Genomic DNA, 24,314 nt, shown 5'->3' on the forward strand with positions numbered 1-24,314 from the left:
GGTTTGCTATCCATTCATCATGAACCATCATGCTCATGGCTCAACAAAATGCTTAACATCTCATTTTTCTTCCCCCCAGAATACTTTTCACAGCTAACACTAAAAGAGATGTATTTCCTCAAAACCAAATATAACTTGAAAAACTATAATCATTATACAATAACTATGGCTCGTATAGATGATAAAAAAGAAATTCAAATGTATTTCTACTTTTGTTTTAATTGAAAGCATCAGAAAATGCTCATTTGTAGTATTTTGAACATTTTACAAAGCTAATAAAGATTGTAAATTGCTCTTAAATCTTAACAATTTAAGACTTAACAATTCAGACTTAACAATACACATACAAAAGGTAATGTTAATTATAATTATCTGCATTACAATTATTAATACATTTTGCTGATTATTTGCCAGGTGTTTCCTGATCTTTCACCCCCAGAAAAAAAATATATATATATCTAAAGATTTGGTATGTATGGTATTTAGTATGTAAAGAAAACTCTTTGCTTGTTTACAAAAAAACATTTTCCCTCTTCCTGTTGAGCTTCCTCTTATGAATCACTTGATTTTGGCAAGTTGACAAGTTCCTTTAAGGAAGCATTAATGTAGTAAAGAAGATCAGATTGGATTTCATAACAGAAATTGTGTCTGGCAGCCTTTTAATAGAATAAAGGAGACTTTCCCTGGCCATACCAAAGAGACACTGATCTATACTCTAGATCAGTATAAGCCATTACAATGAAAAACGTGTCAGCCAAAAAACAAAACATATGACAAAGGACCTGCCCCCACTACTGGCAGATATAAATACATGCCAGGTAAACTCAGAAGGAAACTTTTCTCAGAAGAATTGACATTGGTCACATCTAACTTAAGGTAAGAGGACATCCCGGCATCAAAATAAACCTAAATAAATCTTTTCATATTTTTAAGAGTTTATGCCACAACTCTGACAACATAATATAATTATAATTATGTTGTAAGAGTTATTATATTATGTTATAATTATATAAAAAATAGCCTATAAGCACTTACATGTCAATCTAATAGTCTACAAATATTTGAATAATTCTGATAAATAACAAATAAATATTTCTTATTATTCATTTTATTAGGTTATTGCTAATGAACTGTGTTTCTTTTAGTCAACAATTACAAAGATGAAGTTGCTTGACCTTGATACCAAAACAACTCGCCAGAGTGTAAGTATTCACATTCGGCAATTTTCCAAAATGTGGTAAAAGCAAGCTACGTAAGTCTAACCTATTTTATTATCCCATAGCCGAAATCTCAAAAAAGCAGGTGTGCCCTTTCTATACCTGTGCGTAATGTGAAGGATGGATCAACTCTCTATGACTCTTTGCATCACCAAGCAGTCAAGGTGCGTCTCTTCAACAAATGGGCAACTGTGTGATCCTATGTATTATTGAATGTGGTGCCACATTTGCAAATGTTTTTGCCTGAATTAGAGTCTTTAACTGTTTCTTAGGAGTTTGAACACTAGAAAATAAAGCATACATTTTTTACTGAAATGTGCTGCTATGTCATTTTCATTATGCAGAAGCAGCCATGTACTTCAAAAGTCTGTGAAGGTTCTCTCATGACTCCCAAGGCTCTAATGCCTTGTCCCAAAGACGCATCTCTTGAGATCCTAGCCCAGGCTATAGACCTTATCAACCAATACTACAAGTCCCTCAAAATGTAAGTAAAGATCATTAAAGTGAATATTATACAGCTCCGGAAACAATTGAAGTAAAAAAGGAAGGTTTTGAGTGAGGAACAGAAGGTTTAAAATTAAGAAACCACTGCAAATTGAACACTTGTGTTCCTCACTCAATACATATATTTTTTTTCTTTTTTGAAAGCAAATAGTGGTTGCTGATAATGGGCGTCTGTATGAGTAAGGACAGAGAAAAAATGATCTTGCACAATACATTTTATTTGCAAATAGAGAGACGTGTCAAACGCTTACAAACATAATCATCCGAGGAGTCTCTAACTTAATACATGCACAGTTCGTATATATAGTGGAAAAAGGGGCGTGGTAAATTGCTGGCAATCTGTCTTGTGTCACATAGGTTTTACCCAAAGTGTGGGCTGTACCCCCACTTATGGGTAACCTCTTGAACTCTAAATAGCTCTTACAGCACCCGGACACAATAGATGCCCAGATGAGTTATACAGATGTGCAGATAAAAGAGTAACCCTTTCATCTGCTAATACCAGTCAATGATGCCCCCTAGGCAAATACCAGATCCCCCACATTCCTTTTCTAATTTGAACAAGGGGACTCAGTCCTTTAATCAGTGAGAATACATTGGTTAGAGAAATTTCCACAACAAAACCCAGACCATATCACTTATGATAAATCCCAAATTTAACCCTTCCCCTATGCCCAAACATTTCATTTAAGTGTTCATGCACAAACAGACGTCATGGACGTTTTAGTCACGTGTGTCATTTTAGTAATGACTTCATGTAGTTATTGTCAAAATGATGAAAACAGTGAGTAAATACATTTTGTGAGTAAATACATTTTATGAAAAAGGTTCCACAATTTACATAAAGTAGCGGATAAATCTGTAAATATTACCAAGAGGTTAAATTAGGCTGGGGCACCTTTGTTTTTTTAGAATTCTGCATCGAACAAAATCAGATTGAACTTGAATCAGCCAATCAACACCTCGTGAAAAATGTTGGGAAAAAGGTTTTGTTCTACTGTATGTATTAGGATAAGTACAGTGGGGAGAACAAATATTTGATACACTGCCAATTTTGCAGGTTTTCACACTTACAAAGCATGTAGAATTTTTGTCTGTAATTTTTATCATAGGTACTCTTCAACTGTGAGTGACGGAATCTAAAATAAAATCCAAATTAAGTAATTAATTAGCATTTTATTGCATGACATAAGTATTTGATACATCAGAAAAGCAGTACTTAATATTAGCTAAAGAAAACCTTTGTTTGCAATTACAGAGATCATACATTTCCTGTAGTTCTTGACCAGGTTTGCACACACTGCAGCAGGGATTTTGGCCCACTCCTCCATACAGACCTTTCCAGATCCTTCAGGTTTCGGGACTGTCGCTGGGCAATACAGACTTTCAGCTCCCTCCAAAGATTTTCTATTGGGTTCAGGTCTGGAGACTGGCTAGGCCAGTCCAGGACCTTGAGATGCTTCTTACGGAGCCATTCCTTAGTTGCCCTGGCTGTGTGTTTCGGGTCGTTGTCATGCTGGAAGACCCAGCCACGTTCCATCTTCAATGCTCTTACTGAGGGAAGGAGGTGGTTGGCCAAGATCTCGCAATACATGGCCCCATCCATCCTCCCTTCAATACGGTGCAGTCGTCCTGTCCCCTTTGCAGAAACGCATCCCCAAAGAATGATGTTTCCACCTCCATGCTTCACGGTTGGGATGGTGTTCTTGGGGTTGTACTCATCCTTCTTCTTCCTCCAAACACGGCGAGTGGAGTTTAGACCAAAAAGCTACATTTTTGTCTCATCAGACCACATGACCTTCTCCCTTTCCTCCTCTGGATCATCCAGATGGTCATTGGCAAACTTCAGACGGGCCTGGACATGCGCTGGCTTGAGCAGGGGGACCTTGCGTGCACTGCAGGATTTTAATCCATGACGGCGTAGTGTGTAACTAATGGTTTTCTTTGAGACTGTGGTCCCAGCTCTCTTCAGGTCATTGACCAGGTCCTGCCGTGTAGTTCTGGGCTGATCCCTCACCTTCCTCATGATCATTGATGCCCCACGAGGTGAGATCTTGCATGGAGCCCCAGACCAAGGGAGATTGACAGTCATCTTGAACTTCTTCCATTTTATAATAATTGTGCCAACAGTTGTTGCCTTCTCACCAAGCTGCTTGCCTATTGTCCTGTAGCCCATCCCAGCCTTGTGCAGGTCTACAATTTTATCCCTGATGTCCTTACACAGCTCTCTGGTCTTGGCCATTGTGGAGAGGTTGGAGTCCGTTTGATTGAATGTGTTGACAGGTGTCTTTTATACAGATCAATTCACACAATTTTCCACAATTCTCTTGTCTTTTCACTTGATAAAAAAAGTCACCTATATTGATAGTTATTGTATCAATTTCATTCACAAATGAAAAAAAACCGGAATGCTTTTCACCATGAAATAGCTTTGGCTGTGTTAAGTTCAAGTAGTAAGGTAGATACTAGTAAGCCTATTACTGGCTAATAAGCTATTAAATTGGCCTGTGTCAAAAGCCATACATTTCATAGATGTTGTTTGTGGTGGAGGTAAACTTAATAAACGAAATATTCAAATTGGCAGGATGTTAACAAAATGATTTAATGTCGAGATGCTATACCGACACTGTACAAGTGTGTAGCCCCGTGATCTAGTGGTTAACAACATAGCCACTCACATGGGAGGCCTGTCTTTGAATCTACTGAGGGGGTAACCACATTTAATTGCAGGCCAGCTGAACTAGTCTTGCCTGTTTCCTCTTCTAGTTTTTAACTACCACTTGTTTCTTTTATTGATAATAATCATAATAATAATAACAAAATACTGTTTTGTTAGTGTTTATTTAAATTGCTGTAACTAAAGTAATTAAAATACAAAAATATTAGGTTAAGGCCAGAGGCCCAATTCTACAGTAAAGCATCTATACACTGCCATGCAGATGATGATGTGCTCTTTATTCCCAAATGCATAGTCCCAAAACAGAAGAACACAAGGCCAGATTGGAGGAAGTTGAAAATGAGATTAATACCACAGGAACATATCAGTTGACTTTGGAAGAACTACGGTTTGGTGCTCAACATGCATGGAGGAATGCCCCAAGATGCATTGGCAGGATTCAGTGGTCCAACTTACAGGTAAAAAAAGAATGAAAACATTTCTCATTTAGAATCAGGACATAGGTTTTTTCATGCACATAGGTATGTGTTGTTATGTCCTGTACTGTTTGTCTGATAAATTATGTGTTTCTTGAACTATTCTGCAGGTGTTTGATGCCAGAAGGTGCAACACTACCAAGGACATGTTCCAGTTTCTGTGTGAACACTTAAAGTTTGCCACAAATGGAGGAAACATAAGGTACACACACATTGAAAGTTTGATTTGATGCGAGGAAGAGTGCAGAACTTGAGTGAAGAGCATCTCTTTTAAACAACAGATTCAATAAACTAATTAAAGAAATGTGTGAAATTACAGGTTTGTAAACTCACTATACCTAACTTGCTCTGGATAACAATGTCCACTAGAATTAAAAGTTAATATTCAACTATCACAAATGTTCATAATTCATGCTTTTTCATACTGGTCCTCTTTTGGAATCAAACCCATAATCCTGATGTGGCTTGCATCAATTTCAAAGATTATCGTAAGTGTACCAGAATGCTTGTTTTCGACTCCTAAACAGCCTGTCTTATAAAATATAAAGATAACAAAATTGACTCTAAATTGGCAAAATGGAGAGTGCCAATATCAGTATACATTAGTATTCTACATTTTACAGTGAAATACTCATGCTGACTCATGACTCATAAACAGGGAACCATGTAGCAAGGGAGGGCTAAGAAACAATACCCGTGTTTCTCCTGGCAAATATTTTTCTGTTTGGTAAATCTAGCAACCTGTCCCTCCTGTCTGGTAAAGTGAGCAGACTTGGCCAAAGTCAGGTGAGGAAAATAAGGTGAACCAAGAGTATTTTGAGTCAGAATACCCCTCAGGCTTCAACTCTGTATGTGCTGTGAGACTTGGTCCCATGTACACAAAATAAAACCTAATGTAACCATGTCTGTAATGTGAGTTTTACCCTAAAAATGTTTCCCACTAATGTCAGTCACAGGTTTTCAAGCTGACATTTCCTGACATCTCTGCCAAAGATGAGGAAATGCCAGCTTGGGGGATACATTTTTGCAGTAGCCAGGTTAATGACTAATAGACTAGGGGAACTCCTTGTACAGTAGGTTAAGTGTCAACTACCTTTTCACGTAGCAGTGCCATGGTGAAAACGTAATGCAGCAAACATATTAAATAGGGGTTGGGGGAGAGTGCACTGTTATTAACGTATTGCTTGTTATTTATTGTCTCTTCAGATTACATAGTAGTTACAACTGCATCAAATCGAGAGAAGATATATCATTGAGAATATAAAATGTACAGCTATGTTCACTGTTCACAGTCTACACTTCCAATTCATTATTAACTAAATAATTGGCATACCTGTTTGGTGCTCTAACCTGTCCTTCTCATTTGATCATTAAGTAATGTCATTTTTGATTACATATTCCACTAATTAGCAATAAGATATCTTGCACTTAGTTGCCACATAGCATACAGCATAGGTTTTCCGGTTTGATAATGTTCTGACAACAAACTGCCTACAGTACCTGCCAAGTTATGTGACATTTTAATATTTTTGGTTTTTCTCAGACACTATATTTGTGTTCAAATAAATGTCTGCACAGTAGCCGAGATCTGTTCCTGGTTGCTAGATGAGGCAGCATCAATACATGCCATTTTCTCTCTACACCAAACTATAGTACGTTATGGGCCTCTGTGCATTAAGGATGTAGAAGGTGTTACCCCAGTAGTTCTGTCATGCATATGCCTACATGCATGTTCAGTAAGCACAAGACAGGATTTCCTTGCCTTTGGCCAAGATGTCATAAAATGTAAGCTTGAAAATCTGCAAGTAACATTTATCAAATGAAAAGTATATGTCATATAGATTGGGGTTCCAGAATTTTGTATTTTCACTGTGCTAGAACATTCGTTTTAGCATTGGTAATAGTTATTTCACAACGTTCTGTCAAGTGCTTCAGTGTAGGGCAATAACTCTCTAATGTTGATCTTGTGCTACAGTAACTCAGCCCTGCTGACCCTAAATGTGAGAGATGTGTGCTTGCAGAAACCATCCCATAATTACTATAAGCTTATTAATGAACTCAGACACACTGTTGATATTTGCCACTATTCTCCTTTAAGCTACCTTCATAACTATTTCTGTTTGCCTTCATCTGTCATTACACGTCTTCATCTCTTTTGTTTATTTTTTCTTGCAGGTCTGCGATCACAGTATTCCCCCAGAGAGTGGATGACCGGCGTGATTTCCGGGTGTGGAACAGCCAGTTGGTTAAGTATGCAGGTTATGAGATGCCTGATGGCAGTATCCAGGGAGACCCATCCAGTGTGGAATTCACTAAGGTACTTTATTGACTATAATCACATTAATCGGCTCTCAAAACTATTCAACACACCTTGAACTTTTCCACATTTTATTGTATAACAACATGAAATCAAAAGGGATTTAATTAGGTTTTTGTTTGTCACCTTTCAACACAAAAAAGTCCAAAATGTCAAAGAGAAAAATGTAATCTACACATTTTTATGAATTAATTACAAATATAAACCAGAAAATAATTGATTGCACAAGTATTTACGTCCTTTGCTGTGACACACCTGAATGAGCTGTGGTGCAACCAACTGTCTTTAGTTGAATGGAATCCAAAAATGTAATCCACATAATTGGTTGAATGGAATCCAAAAATGGAGGGTGTTGTCCTGGTGTTTCACATGATTTCAGCTTAATGACACCTGTGTCTGGGAGGCCCCAGCGTTGATTAGTACAAAAGAAATTCCTGACAAAAACTGAAACTGAAAGACGCTCTACATACTGCAACAATAGACTGAGTGCTTCACAAAAATGCTCTTAATGGGAGATTGACGAAAGAGAAAACAACTCAAATCAAATCTCTGCTTGAGTTTGCCAGAAGGCTATGGAGATGTTGTAAACTCATTAGTAGCTGTAAGGTCTGTGCCCCTTTCACGTCACTCATCACCAGTATCCAACCGCACCTGCCTTCCTGCCTCACAATCACCTGAATACTCAATCTAGTCTCAGGGGACTACGTAGACTATTTTACGAAAATCCATGGCACCCGAATTTGTATTATATGTGATGTTACATTATGCAATACATAATGAAATTATTAAAACGTAACATATCTTAAAGAATGCTATTACAACGTACCAAATGTTACGAGCGCTATTAAAACTTAAAATAACATATGAACGCCAGACAAACCTGTGTTTCAAACTGGCAACATTTGGACTCAAAGGCAGTCACCCTACCAACTGCCCCACACTGGATATGGGGATTTTGGATGAGTAACAGCTACACCAATTTTATTGTTAAAGTTAGGTTAATGTTAGGCATCACAGCACTGGGGTTAGGGTTAAGGTTTGGGCTACGGTTAGGAAACAAAAAAGTTTAGGTTAATACTCCTTCTGAGACCAGGTTGGAATACTGATCACCTGTGTCACTTATCTGTTTTCTCCCACTATTTAGTTAATTCACTCCCATCCTTCCAATTGTGAGATATTGATTGTTTGTTTGCTGCAACTTTACTAACCCCTTTCCAGATTTACTACATTGTTTGGATTTTTGTGGACTGACCTGCTTCTGTCCGATCTACCTTTGACTCAGAATCCCAGTCTAGCCCGTATCTGTACTTTTGCCTGTCTTTTGGACAACTGTGTTTTGGCCTTCTGCCTGCCTGAGATTTGGAGACCTGCCCAGCCGATTTGTACCTAAGTGTTTATCTGTGCCTTCCCATGTATGAGCCCAGCCTGTACTTCTGACCATGCTTCAACTGTCCCCTCTTATCAATTAAAGCGGCGCACACCGCAACTGGAACTTCCACACCTGCCTCCATCTGGTATTGTTACAGTAGCGAGTCACACATATATATACAGCGCCTCACATGGCCTTACATATTTGTGAGTTGGTCCACATATTTGTCAGCCCCAATATATATTTGTGACTGGCTTTGCAAATTTGTGAGTAGCGTTTTACGGATCAGATCCATACGGAACCCAGATTAGGACCTCCTTAGTTCTGGTTATGCTTAGTCTCCAGAACCCCTATATGTTTAAAACCTACTTTCAAACGTATAAACACGGAAACTTATCTAAATAGATGTATGACTGTAATTGCTGAATTTGTAATTCATTTTGAATGATTTTAGTTTCATATTATGGAATTTCTGTTGATCTGTGTCAAAACCTCTTAAATTCTATTTTGATTTCATATTGTATCAAAAAATTTGAAAATGTCTAAGGGACAAATACTTTTGAGAGCCACTGTAGACCTATTCAATAAAATGCATTCAAATATCTAGAATTCATTGACTGTTACCGACTCAGATACTGTGTTTTCTCATCTGCATTTTATTTTCCAAATGTTTCACTTTGAAAGATTATCTGGCTCCCCAGTTGTTGTATCAGTCCAGTTGTTGTGCAGGACATAGATGAGCTTGCTGCCCACTCTGTGGCTGATTAACAAAGATTGTGTTGGAAAGTATGAAGGACTGTCAGGTGTTCACTATCCAGTCAATCAATTAGTGGCCCGGGCCCCTAGAGATTGCACAGCTTATAACTATGCTCATTAGTCTAGCCTTCTATGATCCAGTGCTAGAGTAACGGTTATTTTTTTATCTGTGTCCTTAAAGATCTGTATGCAGCTTGGATGGACACCACGCTATGGGCTTTTTGATGTGTTGCCACTGGTCCTGCAGGCCAATGGGGAGGACCCGGATTTTTATGAAATCCCACCTGACCTGATCCTGGAGGTTTGCATGGAACACCCTCAGTGAGTGACTTTTGCCAGACTATTGAAACGTTTAACATACTTTTGAGGACAAACACAATGCAACTCTGTTATACCACTACATACAGCAGCTTTAATTTACACAGTGATGCAAGTACAGGAGCTCAGCTCCCACAAGTCTCATTTGAACCATATCTGCCGGTGCTCAGCTCCTGCTGGTTCCGTCCAATTTAACCCCATGACAACAGTTGACACATTTGCATATCCTCTATCAGTTCACAGTAGACTGCAGTCAGAATTATATTTTATAATATATATTACCGAGGCTCACTGTCCATACAATATCATTTCAATCCCTTTGTTACCATCTACACTACCGTTCAAGAGTTTGGGGTCACTTAGAAATGTATCAAATTGATCGGAAATACAGCGTAGACATACTATTACAAGCACCGATTGAGATTAAGGGAGGGAATAAGAGGCAACACGAGGTGATCACGCATGCTCATTACAATCTGCATTATAAAGCAGGTGCTTCGAATTCTGAACACTGATTCGCTCTCAAAGTAATATCAGATTGTGTTATCAATTTGTGTAATTTCTGTGGTTCTCTATGAGGGAGTATAGCGGCAACTAGGTTAGGGGAGTACATGTAACGGATTACAAAAAACAGTAACTGTAATCAATTGCATTACATGCAAAAACATTGTAATCGTATTACACATTCTTTTGAAAAAATAGACTTTTTGGATTACTTTTAAACTAAAAAAGAATACGTGCACTAAATAGTTATGACTTGTTGCTGGTTTGATTTTATTATTGACTTAAAGTAAACAAAAGAACTCCTGCAAAAAACCTGCTTAACTTGCAATAATAATTTAATAACAAAGTTTTGGTACAAACCTTCATCAGGTTATTTTACAATAGAGAAAGAAAAGACTTAAATAGATAAGTTGGCTAGGGTGGACCAAAGACCTCACTCATGACACACGTCGCATATTAAGATAAAAGACATAGGTGACCACAACAGCATCATATAAACAATACAAGGTATGCTTTGCACTTGGCTAAAGTTCACATTAATCATAATAAAGCAGATAGGGTAAAACTGCCATACCAAGGTTAATAATCATGTATACTATCTAAGTCTAATCAGAGCTTGAAAAGATGGCTCCTAAAATCTGTCCCTAAAAAAATGAAAGAAAAGACGGGATTAAGTAAAATTAGGTATATACATATATGAAGAAACCAAACCAAAGAGAAATCCATCAAAAAACATCATAGTTTATAATGAGGTAGTACTTGCAGTATAAGTCTAAAATGGATGGCAGAAATACACCATTCATTATTGTCTTAAAAACATTGTTCACACTCAAAAGTTGTGCGCCTCAGTGCATGATCAGCATGTGCACAGAGGTTTGAGATGGAAGCACTTGTTTAATTATCTCATTAGTGCAGGTGTAAATCCCAGTTTATTTATTGAATAATGCATTTAGATAATGAACCACTGTTGGCCCTAATAATTACAGGTTATGTTCTTGTCGGTAACACATGCGCGTGTGCATACCAATCCCAGGGATTTCTGCAAGCTTTTTAGAAAGTTGCTGGTTGTGGGTCAAAACATCAGAGAACTCTAAATTCATGGTTGAAATGCTAAGGATATCTTGGTCTTCACATACAATGATGTGAACACTTTTTCCAGTTAAAATTTTAGAAAGGTAACCTGTAACTGTAATGGATTACATTTAAAAAGTAACTTACCCAATCCTGGTGCCAACAGAATGTAAAATAGTTTAAACAGCCCACTCAGAAATATGCCAGACTCAAAGAAAGAGAGCACATTGAGAATTTAATGAATCACTGGAACATCACAATTCTGTCCTAGTGGTGATTTTGTTGGGTATGCACATTTATATACAGTATTGTAAACAGATGTTGTGTTGATTATTTTTCAATAGATATAAGTGGTTCCAAGACTTGGGACTGAAGTGGTATGTTGTGCCAGCGGTGTCCAACATGCTGATGGAGATTGGCGGACTTCAATTCCCTGCCGCTCCATTTAATGGCTGGTACATGGGTACAGAGATTGGTGTCAGGGATTTCTGTGACTATCAGCGTTATAACATCTTGGAGGTCAGGCTCACTTAATTATAGTGCACTGATATTTAATATAAGTAACTGTAACTTAATACACCTAAAGATGTGACCCATATAGCTATTATCTGTCTACCAAAACTATGGACAGCAGTAATTTTTTAAATGTGCACATGATGAAAGTTAGTTGTAGCCTAAATATTATTTTATAAAAAATGCAAATGCTGATATACTGTAATACATAGAAGTCATGTCTTAATCCTGACTGTAATTTATTGTAATTTCTTTTCTATAACTAATGTTTATATTTATATAATGTTGCAGATGCTCTTATCCAGAACAGTAGAGTGCAGAGCTTTTTAATACTGATTCCCACAGGGTGCCAGGGACTTATTGGCGGTCATTCTGGATAAGAGCATCTGCAGAATATGAATGAAATGTTGATTTGATCAGATACAGTCATGTGAAAACATAAATACACAACCTGGAAAGTGCAATTGGGAAGTATTCAGAACTCTTCAATAGTCTTTCTAGAGCAGGGGTGTCCAAACCATTCCACGGAGGGCTGTGTGTCTGCAGGTTTTTGGTTTTTCCTATAAATTGGTTCCCAGTTCACACCTAAGAAACCAGGTGAGGGTAGAAACTAACCAATTAGTAACCTAATTAGTCAATCAAATACAAGGTGAGAGCGAAAACCTGCAGACACTCGGCCCTCCGTGGAATAGTTTGGACACCCCTGGTCTAGAGCACTTTGTTCCAGTAGTTTTGATCTTTACCCAGGTGTTGTATGGCAAATGTCAGTTGTATCTTGGCCTTTATTTTTAGATCAGAGGATTCTTCCTCGGATCTAAAAATAAAGGTCAAGATACAACTGCAGGGTCTTTTTGTGCATTATCTTTCAGGCAGTTTCAGACTTGCACTTCGAAATTGATCATGGCAAGAGAAGCATGTAGATCCCTTGATGTTAACCTGGGGTTCTTAAAGACTTCTATGAGCATATTTTGGTCAGCTCTTGGGTTGAATTTGGTGGGACAACCTGTCAAATGTAGATTGCTAGTGGTCTGGATGTTTCTTAATTTTTAGATGATCTGTCAGGCAATGGAATGATGTGTTTGGAATTGCCTGGAAATGGCTTTGTAACCCCTCCCAGACTCATGTGTATCAATAATCTTTCTTCTGGGCCTTGGATTGTTCTTTTGATCTTGGCATGCACACACCCATAAATGGTTAAGACCCAAACAGATCAAGTCTGCCCCTGTTTTGGTGTACCTGGTTATAATTGTAACCATTTTATGTTAAGTTTTGTTAACTTTCCTCATAAGGACATTGCATTCCTGTTCATTTTATTTGAATAAATGGTTTCTACATTTATTGTTTGTGTGAAATAACATTAATTGGTATACCATTTGGTTGTCTTCTTTCTATAAAGGAAGTGGGTCGTAGGATGGGCCTGGAGACAAAAAAGCTGTCCTCACTTTGGAAGGACCAGGCCCTGGTGGCCATCAATGTTGCAGTCATATACAGTTTTCAGGTAACGCTTAGCTTTTTTTAGTTTTTCAGCTTCAAGATGCTACATTATATTGAAAATTGCTTAGAAATTGCCTTTCTTTGAGATACAATTTTTTTCTTGTTACTGTACACTTCAGAAGAAAAAAGTCACTATCACAGACCACCACTCTGTAGCAGAGTCCTTCATCAAACACATGGAAACAGAGTTCCGGCTGCGTGGCGGCTGCCCTGCAGACTGGGTCTGGCTGGTTCCACCCATGTCGGGCGCTCTCTCCCCCATCTTCCACCAGGAGATGGTCAACTACATCCTCTCACCCTTCTTTTTCTACCAGGTAAGTACTGAGAAGGAATCTTATTCCCACATAATAAACACGTATCAGGAAATACAGAATGACTGGGCTGTTGCTATTTGAGTGTCAGTGACTGTTATTTTGTTTAAAGCCTGATCCTTGGACTACTCATGTCTGGACTAATGGGAAGAAAACCTCAAGCAACAAACAGATCAGTTTCAAATCACTTGCCAGGTAATGGTCGTTGAACAAGATACATTCAACACACCTGCATGATTAGTTATAATGCAGTCAGAATATTTAAGTTTCTACAGTGTTGTACTCTTATTTACCAGGTAAGTTAATGGAGAACACATTTTCATATACAGCCACAACCTCTGAGTAATTACGGTTAAGCACATTGGTCTGGGACAACTTTGTTGGCTCTAAGACTCGATCTCACCAGTAAATACCTAATATAATATCATATTGGCTCATATCAAGTAATAATGAGTTTGTGTTTCCCTCCTTTAGGGCTGTGCTCTTCTCTTCAACTCTCATGAGCAGAGTGCTGGCTAAAAGGGTGCGCTGCACTGTCATTTATGCCACTGAAACAGGCAAATCACAGACTTTGGCCCAAAGACTGAACTCCATGCTGAACTCTGCCTTCAACTCCAGGGTAGGAAAACCAACCTATTCCAATCTAGACTGATGAAAGGCTGTTGCATTAGGCTAACACACTTAATGTAATTTGTGTTTGCCACTGTAAATGAATAATTGGTACCAAATTGGATGTAAGGATAATATTATGAGATCATTCAGGGTTAATTACACATAAAAAATAGGGACTTACAGCTGCTAGTTTGAATGTTGATTGGCTGATGTCCGTGCTCTATGTAAGCAATAAGGCACCATGTGTAATGGTATAAGACCAATAAGAGCTACGAGCAGTAATTTGGTGCAACCCATTAAGAAGTGCCTGGACACTGCACTTAGTCATGGTATATTGGTCATTTGTGATCCATCCATCCATCTTCTTCCGCTTATCCGGGGCCGGGTGGCGGGGGCAACAGTCTAAGCAGAGATGCCCAGACTTCCCTCTCCCTAGACACTTCCTCCAGCTCTTCCTGGGGGGACACAGAGGCGTTCCCAGGCCAGCTGGGAGACATAGTCCCTCCAGCGTGTCCTAGGTCTTCCCCGAGGTCTCCTCCCGGTGGGACGGGACCGGAACACCTTCCCAGGAAGGCGTTCCGGAGGCATCCGAAACAGATGCCCAAGCCACCTCAGCTGACCCCTCTCGATGTGGAGGAGCAGCGGCTCTACTCCGAGCTCCTCCCGGGTGACCGAGCTTCTCACCCTATCTCTAAGGGATCGCCCAGCCACCCTGTGGAGAAAGCTCATTTCGGCCGCCTGTATCCGGGATCTTGTCCTTTTGGTCATGACCCAAAGCTCATGACCATAGGTGAGAGTAGGAATGTAGATTGACCGGTAAATCTTCACCACGACAGACCGATACATCGACCGCATTACTGCAGAAGTTGCACCGATCCGTCTGTCAATCTCCCGTTCCATCCTTCCCTCACTCGTGAACAAGACCCCTAGATACTTAAACTCCTCCACTTGAGGCAGGCACTCTCCACCAACCTGAAGTGGGCAAGCCACCCTTTTCCGACTGAGGACCATGGCCTCGGATTTGGAGGTACTGATTTTCATCCCAACCACTTCACACTCGGCTGCAAACCATGCCAGTGCATGCTGAAGCTCCTGGTTTGAAGGGGCCAACACGACAACATCATCCGGAAAGAGCAGAGACGAAATCGTGTGGTCCCCAAACCTGACAGCCTCCGGCCCCCTAGAAATTTCGTCCATAAAAATTACAAACAGAACCGGCGACAAAGGGCAGCCCTGCCGGAGTCCAACATGCACCGGGAACAAGTCTGACTTACTGCCGGCAATGCGAACCAAGCTCCTGCTTCGGTCGTACAGGGACCTGACAGCCCTTAGCAAAGGACCCAGGACCCCATACTCCTGAAGCACCCTCCACAGGATGCCGCGACGGACACAGTCAAATGCCTTCTCCAAATCCACAAAACACATGTGGATTGGTTGGGCAAACTCCCATGAACCCTCCATCACCCTGTAGAGGGTATAGAGCTGGTCCAGTGTTCCACGGCCCGGACGAAAACCACACTGTTCCTCCTGAATCCGAGGTTCTACTATCGGCTGTATTCTCCTCTCCAGTACCCTGGCATAGACTTTCCCAGGGAGGCTGAGAAGTGTGATCCCCCTGTAGTTGGAACACACCCTCCGGTCCCCCTTCTTAAAAAGAGGGACCACCACCCCGGTCTGCCATCCCAGAGGCACTGTCCCCGACCGCCACGCGATGTTGCACAGGCGTGTCAACCAAGACAGCCCCACAACATCCAGAGACTTGAGGTACTCAGGGCGGATCTCATCCACCCCCGGTGCCTTGCCACCGGGGAGTTTCTTGACTACCTCAGTGACTTCAGCCCGGGTGATGGACGAGTCCACCTCTGAGCCCTCAGCCTCTGCTTCCTCAATGGAAGACGTGACGGTGGGATTGAGGAGATCCTCAAAGTACTCCTTTTACCGCCCGATTACATCCCCAGTTGAGGTCAACAGCTGTCCACCGCCACTGTAAACAGCATTGGTAGGGCACTGTTTCCCTCTCCTGAGGCGCCGGACGGTTTGCCAGAATCTCTTCGAGGCCAGCCGATAGTCCTTCTCCATGGCCTCACCAAACTCCTCCCAGGCCCGAGTTTTTGCCTCCACAACCACCCGGGCTGCAATCCGCTTGGCCTGCCGGTACCCGTCAGCTGCCTCAGGAGTCCTACAAGCCAACCAAGCCTGATAGGATTCCTTCTTCAGCTTGACTAGCACAGAAGTCCAATAACTGAACACTGCTCGGGTTCAGATCAGGGGGGCCGTTCCTCCCAATCACGCCCCTCCAGGTGTCACTGTCGTTGCCCACGTGGGCGTTGAAGTCCCCCAGTAGAACGATGGAGTCCCCAGTTGGAGCACTTTCCAGCACCCCTCCAAGAAGGTTGGGTACTCTGCACTGCCGTTCGGCCCGTAGGCACAAACAACAGTGAGAGACCTATCCCCGACCCATAGGTGCAGGGAAATGACCCTCTCGTTCACCGGGGTAAACTCCAACACATGGCGGCAGAGCTGGGGAGCTATGAGTCATTTGCTCATAGTCATTTATGATCATACCACAAATCCCTGAGATGCTTTAAACAACGTTTAGTAATCTTACATATACAATCTGTTTGACTTACTCCTCTCCTTAATATGCATAAAGGATTAAAAAACAAATATAATGTTTGGTCCAAATCCATATTTAGAATGTTATTAGAATCCCTGATAGCTGTGGATTTACTACATTGTTTATCACCTTATCGTACAATTTTTTCATCACTACCATTTTGACTTAATTAATCTAAAGGTGTGATGAAACTGCGGTCTCAACCTGAGTAGAACTTTTCTTTATATTAATGGAGTTAGAATTAAACTATTCATGTGCTGAGTAGCTGATGAACATGTGTAAAACATGATATGTGAAATTCATGCTATATTCACTACAACTGAAGCTTCTCTGGAAATCCTCTTAGATGCTTTGCATGGAGGACTACAATCTCAGTGACATGGAACAGGAGAGCCTCCTGGTTGTGGTCACAAGTACCTTTGGCAATGGAGACTCACCCCGAAATGGAGAGGTGGGTTTTTTTTCTGTGTTTTGAAGACACAGCTTTCCTGTCAAAGCTGAAAAATGGGATGTCTCATTATTCACCACATATTGGTCCCTTTTATAGAGTTTCAAGAAGCAGCTTTTCTCCTTGCAGTCTCTCGGGAACAAGTTATGGTAAAGTATCCCAATAATTACCCTCTCCATTACCCTCTTAGTACTGTGATTCACATGTACCACCCTTCAAAATAAGAAAATGTCAACTTAACAACTACCGTTGAAACACTTCTCTTTGAAACTGATCTTCCCCAAGGTACTGTGTGTTTGGGCTGGGATCTAAAATGTACCCGCAATTCTGTGCGTTTGCTCATGCTGTGGATGACAAGCTGGAAAAGTTGGGGGCAAAGCGGCTGACTCCCACAGGAGAGGGGGATGAACTGAATGGACAGGAGGAGGCCTTCTCTGCCTGGGCTCTCAACATGCTAAAGGTGGGTAGAAAAGGGTGGGTAGAATGCCCCTCTTTTGTATGAACAAATATGAGCAATGTCTAGATGATATATCATGCAATGTAGCCCATTATTACCTTCATAATGTCATCCCGAAATGTTTCCAAAAAAATTGCCAGACTGTATAAGTGGAGCTGGCCAAGAAGAGCAAATGTCTAATATAGGCCACAACACCTTGCGCAGTAGAAGAGGAGGGGATTCCACGATTCTCTCGTATTTTCACTTGACGAAAATTCTCTTAACCTCACCTATATTGATAGTGATATCAATGTCATTCACAAATGAAAGGACCAGAAAAGGAACCAGGCAAGCTTTGTTCAGCCGGCCTGCTATTGTAAGTGATGAATGTGGTTGCCCACACTGGATTGGAACTGGAGTTGTGCACATAAGAGGCTATGTCTTTAGCCACTACACCATGGAACTGCCCAATTAGCTTGTGTCAGTATACCGTCTCAACTGACTGAGTGCCTGACAGAGTGCCTGACTGACGGGCTGACTGCCCCTTGTTAAATAGCATGGTGGTTAGAGATGCAGCCTACGGAACAACAGGTCCTGTGTTTGACTCCCGTCACTGTCAAAATACATTATGTCTTAGAATTTGTTCAGAACAGACACATAATTCATTGGGTACACCCATCAGTAGCTACGTTATAGGAAGTCTAAAATAAAACCGTTCTGGTGGATTCTTTTATTATGCATTAGGATTTGTTCAGGATAGACAAATACTTTACTGGCTACAACTTTCAGTAGCTACATTATAGGAAGCCTAAAATATAACTGTTATACTCCGACTATTTCTGGTGGATTTAATAATAATGTACAGATTATACAGTTTTGGGAGGAAATTGGTACTTTTACCCTATCACAAAGTATAGTCAAGACATTAAAAAAGTTGCACCATCACTATTAAAAAAACAAACATTTTGATCAAATTTAGACAGGTCCCATTTTCATCACCTATCGCTCCAATACATTTCCTTGAGTAATCATGCTAAATTGCTAATTTGGTACATCCCATTATATCAAACAAAGCTGAAAGGTATTGAGTTTCTTAAATTAGTTTAACATTTAAAAAGTTTTGCATTTTCTTTTTGTTTGTTTTTGAGTTGCCACAGCATGCAAGAGACTGGCATGTCATAAGATCAATATTATGGCAAAAATGGCAAAAAATGAAATTGCTTTCTCTAGGAGCTTGTCTGCCAATCATTGTTTTGAGGAATGATGGCTATACAATGCTTGAAACTGATAAAAAATTACCTCTAGCAGGCTACTGGCATGCATGTTTTTGACCAAAACGTCAGAAACAGACTCCATGTGTGGCTTGAGGGACCAACGTCCTCTAGTGGGACCTGTGCTCACAGCCCAGCATTGTGCAGCTTGAATGGCAGGTCCACCCTTGGCGCCCTGTTCTTTTCACAGATGAGAGAAGGTTCACACTGAGCATGTGACAGACGTGAAAGATTCTGGAGACGGCATGGTGAACGTTATGCTGCCTGCAACATCATGCAGGTATGACCGGGTTGGTGGTGATGGTCTGGAGAGGTATATCCTTGGAGGGTCGCACATGCTAGCCAACGGTACCCTGACTGTTGTTAGGTACCGGATGAAATCCTCAGACCCATCGTCAGACCTTACGCTGGTGCAGTGGACCCTGGGTTTCTCCTGGTGCAGGTTCCTCCTGGTGTGTAGGAAGTTCTTGGATAAGGCATTGATGCCATTGACTGGCCCTCACATTACCCCAGACCTGAATCCAATTGAGAACCTCTGGATCCAATTGAGAACCACGTTGTGGATCGGTGCATTCGATGCCACTAAGTAGCGCCACAGACAGTCCAGGAGCTCCCTGATACCCTGATCCAAGTCTGGGAGGAGATCCCCCACTGCACCATCCACCATCTCATCAGGAGCATGCCCAGACGTTGTCGAGAGTGCATACAGGCACGTGGGGGCCATACACACTACTGAGTAACATTATGAGTTGCCGTGATGAAGTTCACGCAAGTTGGAACAGCCTGTGATTTCAATTGTTTACTGTGATTTTCGGTGTGAGTTTGAATCCAACCCTCAATCGGTTGGTGATTTTGGTTTCCACTGACCGTTGTTATGTCATTTTGTTCTCAACGAATTACACAATGTACAGATTTAGATCTTTAATACATTTAGTTCATCTAGACCCAGTGTTTGATTTAAGTGTCTCTTGAATTTTTTTGAGCAGTGTACAATCTTACATTTTCATTTTCTTTTCATTTCATGTTCATTGTGTATACTATAACATACTCCTCGTAACATTGCAAAAAAATGATGTAGCATTGGAATTAACATTACAGTAAGAATGTTTTTTTCTGATTTCAGGATGCCTATAAGGAGTTCAACATCCAGAACCAGCTGAGCCAGCAGCTTCCTGAGGCAGAAAGATTGTTTGAGGTCTGGGACCCTTTGAAATATCGTGTTGCACTGGAGAGCTGCACCCAGGACCGCATCAGAGGTACTAGCTAAGGATGGACAATAACAAATGACTGGTGTAGAACTATAATGCAATATAAAGTCTTAGATATAAGTCTCTCTGCTATATTTATGATTTTAATTCTCCTCTTTTAGCACTTTCATCCATTCACTCTAAAACAATATTTCCCTTGAAATTGAAGAGGAGACAAAATCTGCAAAGCCAAAATTCAAGGTTTCGATTTTTGGCTTTCCTCTAAAACTGCATTTTTAACTCACTAGCATTTTATTGTTGCAACATTTGTAGATCTTTGGCACGTCTAATTGCAGCAATGGCATTCTTGTGTTTAGTTTTTCCACCATTCTGGTGGAGTTGGAGAAGGAGAAAAGTGAAGATGTCTTGGAATTCGCTCCAGGTGACCATGTTGCGGTTTTTCCAGGAAATCTCCCTCAACTGGTGGATGGGATCCTAAAGTTCCTTCCCCATCCACCCCAAACTAACCAGTGCCTACGACTGGAATACTGCTCAGACACTTTCCTAGGTAAACAAATGAATAGGGTCAATAATAATGGTGATGATTGAAGTAAACCAAAATAAAACATTGTTTATTTTTACCATTGTGATGGATGAGTAGACAATAAAATTATAAATGTAGATGTTGTGGCAGGTGAGAGATTTGCACCTCTTGAAATAGAAACTAAAGGGTTTCCCTGACTGGAATAAATGTAGGAAGAAGTAGCCAACTATGCATTATTTAGGGCACAGGTGTCAAACCGATTCCACGGAGGGCCTAGTGTATGCTGGTTTTTTCCTTAAATTGGTTCCCAGTTCAGATCTAAACAACCAGGTGAGGGTCGGACCAAACCAATAAGTGACCAAACTAATCAATCAAGTAAGAGTGAAAACCTGGTGACACTTGGCCCTCCGTGGAACCGGTTTGGATGTGGGTAACTGAATAGGAATAAATCAAATACACTTTCAGCTGTTTTAAACAATGTGCGAATGTGTGAAGGAACATTAATGATCCAAGAGATAGCACAGTAATGCAAGCTTGAGTTAGAGACTTTATAAGCAACTCACTTCTGGGTTTTCCAACCTTGTGTCCTGTCTTGAAAAACATATATTTTTTGATGGGTGTGTCACTTTTATTTGTGATTAAAGCAACTCTAAGCAGACTCAGTACAGACATTGTTGAGATGTGTTTTTCGAAGCACATCCGATTTCTGGGAATCTGGGAATTGCCAATGCCACCTAGTACAGTAAGATATAGATTCCAAAGTAATTTTCACTTAAGATGAACACATTTCTATCACCCAACAGATGATGAGAAAAACTGGCATACTGTCAGACGTATCCCAGCATGCCCTTTGTCTCAGGCGCTCACCTACTTTCTGGATGTGACCACGCCCCCCTCTCAGAATCTTTTACACAAGCTCTCTCAGCTGACAAAACAGGAAGAACACCACCAGCGTCTGCTGACCTTAGCAAAGGTATCTACTATTTGTCTCCATGGTTTTATTTATTGTCTCTTGAAACAAAAATCTGACATTATGCAGGAGCCCTAGACATATAACACAATCTAAAACTTTTGATGCTCTTTCCAAAAAAGTATATCAATAGATATCTTCTTGGTTATTTAGTATTTTTATTTGCTTTCAGAACTCTCAGGAGTACATAAAGTGGAAGACATTCAGAGTTCCCACTTTCCTTGAGGTCCTGGAGGAGTTCCCTTCTTTGGAACCCAGCGCAGAATTCCTACTCAGCCAGCTTCCCTTGCTCAAGCCCCGCCTCTACTCTATCAGCTCCTCTCCACAGCTCCACCCCAATGAGCTTCATCTCACTTTGACGGTGGTCAACTATCACACTCAAGGTAACGGATTATGATTTTGTTTATTTTACAAACATTTACTGTTTCAGTATTTTTTTTTTTAAACACACAAGCAGACAGAACAATACAATAACTTATACAAAGATTATACTGGGTGTGATATATAAATTAACACAAACATTCTTTCTCCAAAGTACAGCACAAATCAACTTAAAGGAATTTGACCCACTGTCTCTTTATTGTTAAAGTGACTGTACTATATTTTTTCTGTACTGTTCTTCTAGAAGGACAGGGTCCTCTTCACCATGGGGTGTGCAGCACATGGTTGAATACCATTAATGAAGGAGACCTGGTCCCATGTTTCATCAACAGGTACAGAATATTGTAACATTCTGTATTTTAGGCTGACATACCCCACTTGCACCAAATGCTAGTTTGTGTATTTACTCCCCAGTATGATAGATCTAAATCATTATTTAAAGCTAACTGATTATATTATTGTTTGCAGCTCAAATAGTTTCCACCTTCCAGCTGAGCCCAGTACTCCAGTCATTCTAGTGGGGGCTGGCAGTGGCATTGCACCCTTCCGAAGCTTCTGGCAGCAACGCCTATATGACATGAAACAAACAGGTAGAGAGAAACAGCTAAAGAGAGATGGGTGTGCGTGTGTCTGGAGTTTTGATTCAAAATCTCTGACCTTGGTTTTGTCTCTGCAGGGTTTTCTGGAGGTCCTATGAGTCTTGTTTTTGGCTGCAAGAGCTCAGAGACAGATGAGTTATACAACGAAGAAACACTGGAGATGATACGTAAAGGTGTCTTGAAGAGTGTTACGTCCACATACTCCTGTCAGCCGGGTTACCCAAAGGTACATTGCTTTGGTCATTTCTTTTTAAATAGTGCACTAAGTTAGCATTTGAAAAGCTTGACTGAATCTGACTGGCTTGAGATTCAAGTGAACATTGTTCCCATGTCCTTGTACTATTACTTTTAACCTTTGACCTCTCTGTGTGAATAGTTATATGTCCAGGATTTTCTGAGGGACAGCATGGCAGAGGAGGTGCTAAGTGTGTTGTGTCAGAAGGAGGGTCACCTCTATGTTTGTGGGGGTGTGAACATGGCCCAAGGAGTTACTCTAGCAGTACAAGAGATCCTGAGCAGCCAACTTGGCATCACCCTCACCCAGGCAGGAGAATATCTGGCCAAACTCAAGGTTGGTTATCAGGGTTGCAACAGTACAAAGGGGGATTGAATACATCTTGAATGAAGCTGATTGAGTAATAATGCATGCAAGTCTATTCTGTATAAATGAGAGCTATTGTCCTAATCAAAATTCTAATAATTGTTGGCGCTTTTCCAAGTGTTGTTTTGTGAGCTGAACTCAAGGGTGTATAGCTAGTTCTACAATGAAGAGTGGTGGTATAGATAAACCCAATTGTAGAATCAGCTTTGTTTCAGTCTCATAACATTAACAGTATGTTGCCATTGTTTGACAAAAGTAGTCTCTGCAGATGCTAACACCTCATATTTTGAGACATATATGCCATCATCACGCCACTATCAATACCCCAAAGCAACATTATTTTTTATTTTTATAACTGCCTCTCTTGTGCGTTCATGCAATCCTAATTGGGCTAAAGATAAAACAAGCAATGAGTGTGTGTTTATTGCCATGGATATACAACCGTACACTGTGGTTGAGAATAAAGGGTTTCAGCACCTTCTAAGGGGCTCCAGCTGTGCTACGAATGTCAAAACATTATGTATGTACCTTATCGTGACTTTGGCCTACCATTGCACCCTTATTGGTTACACTTCTCAATCACTCATATGAACATTTTATGGAATTCCATGGGGCTGTAATATGAGTTCTTCAACAACACTGTAATATGTGGAAAGTGCTTTAACCAATGCCTTCATGGTTTGTATTTTCACTTGGTTTTCAGATTCAGAAGCGGTACCATGAGGACATTTTTGGAGCCCTGTTTAAGAAGTGAGGTGGTTGTGCTCTGGTGTCTACTGTTATAAGAATAAACCCAGTGGATGAATGTTGGCAAGAGAAATAAAATGTTTCTCTGCTATGATATAGGTACCCCTCCCACAAGAGCAGTTCAGTAGTGCATACTAGTCACGCAATAATGAATACATTCTTTCCTGCCTCTCTTTCTAAGCTATTTCTGTTGAAGTTGTAAATGAAATGTTTCATGAAAGTCTATTAGTGTCTGTTACTTTTAACATAGAAATGTATGATTATTTATAATATGTAACACTCAAACGAAGTGTCAGGACTCTATAATTTACTGTACATTAAAATCTGATTTACCCTGCATATATTTTTAATAAAATAAAATGTTGTACCAAACC

General features: G+C 40.5%; 1 protein-coding gene across 1 annotated transcript; it reads left to right on the top strand.

Moving 5' to 3' along the window:
* Window positions 1-844: 844 nt before the first annotated feature.
* nos2b (nitric oxide synthase 2b, inducible) lies at window positions 845-24,314 on the top strand. The gene is made up of 26 exons (XM_029119289.2): window positions 845-876; window positions 1,146-1,202; window positions 1,283-1,381; window positions 1,562-1,701; window positions 4,694-4,856; window positions 4,985-5,076; window positions 7,050-7,191; window positions 9,498-9,637; window positions 11,554-11,728; window positions 13,119-13,220; window positions 13,336-13,530; window positions 13,640-13,722; window positions 14,002-14,146; window positions 17,103-17,207; window positions 17,304-17,353; window positions 17,490-17,664; window positions 20,035-20,167; window positions 20,281-20,359; window positions 20,476-20,666; window positions 21,446-21,615; window positions 21,785-21,995; window positions 22,238-22,325; window positions 22,462-22,583; window positions 22,670-22,818; window positions 22,969-23,163; window positions 23,897-24,314. Exons 2-26 carry the CDS (start codon window positions 1,161-1,163, stop codon window positions 23,945-23,947), a joined length of 3,237 nt encoding a protein of 1,078 aa, XP_028975122.1. The 5' UTR covers window positions 845-876; window positions 1,146-1,160; the 3' UTR covers window positions 23,948-24,314.

The sequence above is a fragment of the Esox lucius genome, chromosome 1 (assembly GCF_011004845.1).
Source record: "Esox lucius isolate fEsoLuc1 chromosome 1, fEsoLuc1.pri, whole genome shotgun sequence".
In the NCBI taxonomy this organism is placed as follows: Eukaryota; Metazoa; Chordata; class Actinopteri; order Esociformes; family Esocidae; genus Esox; species Esox lucius.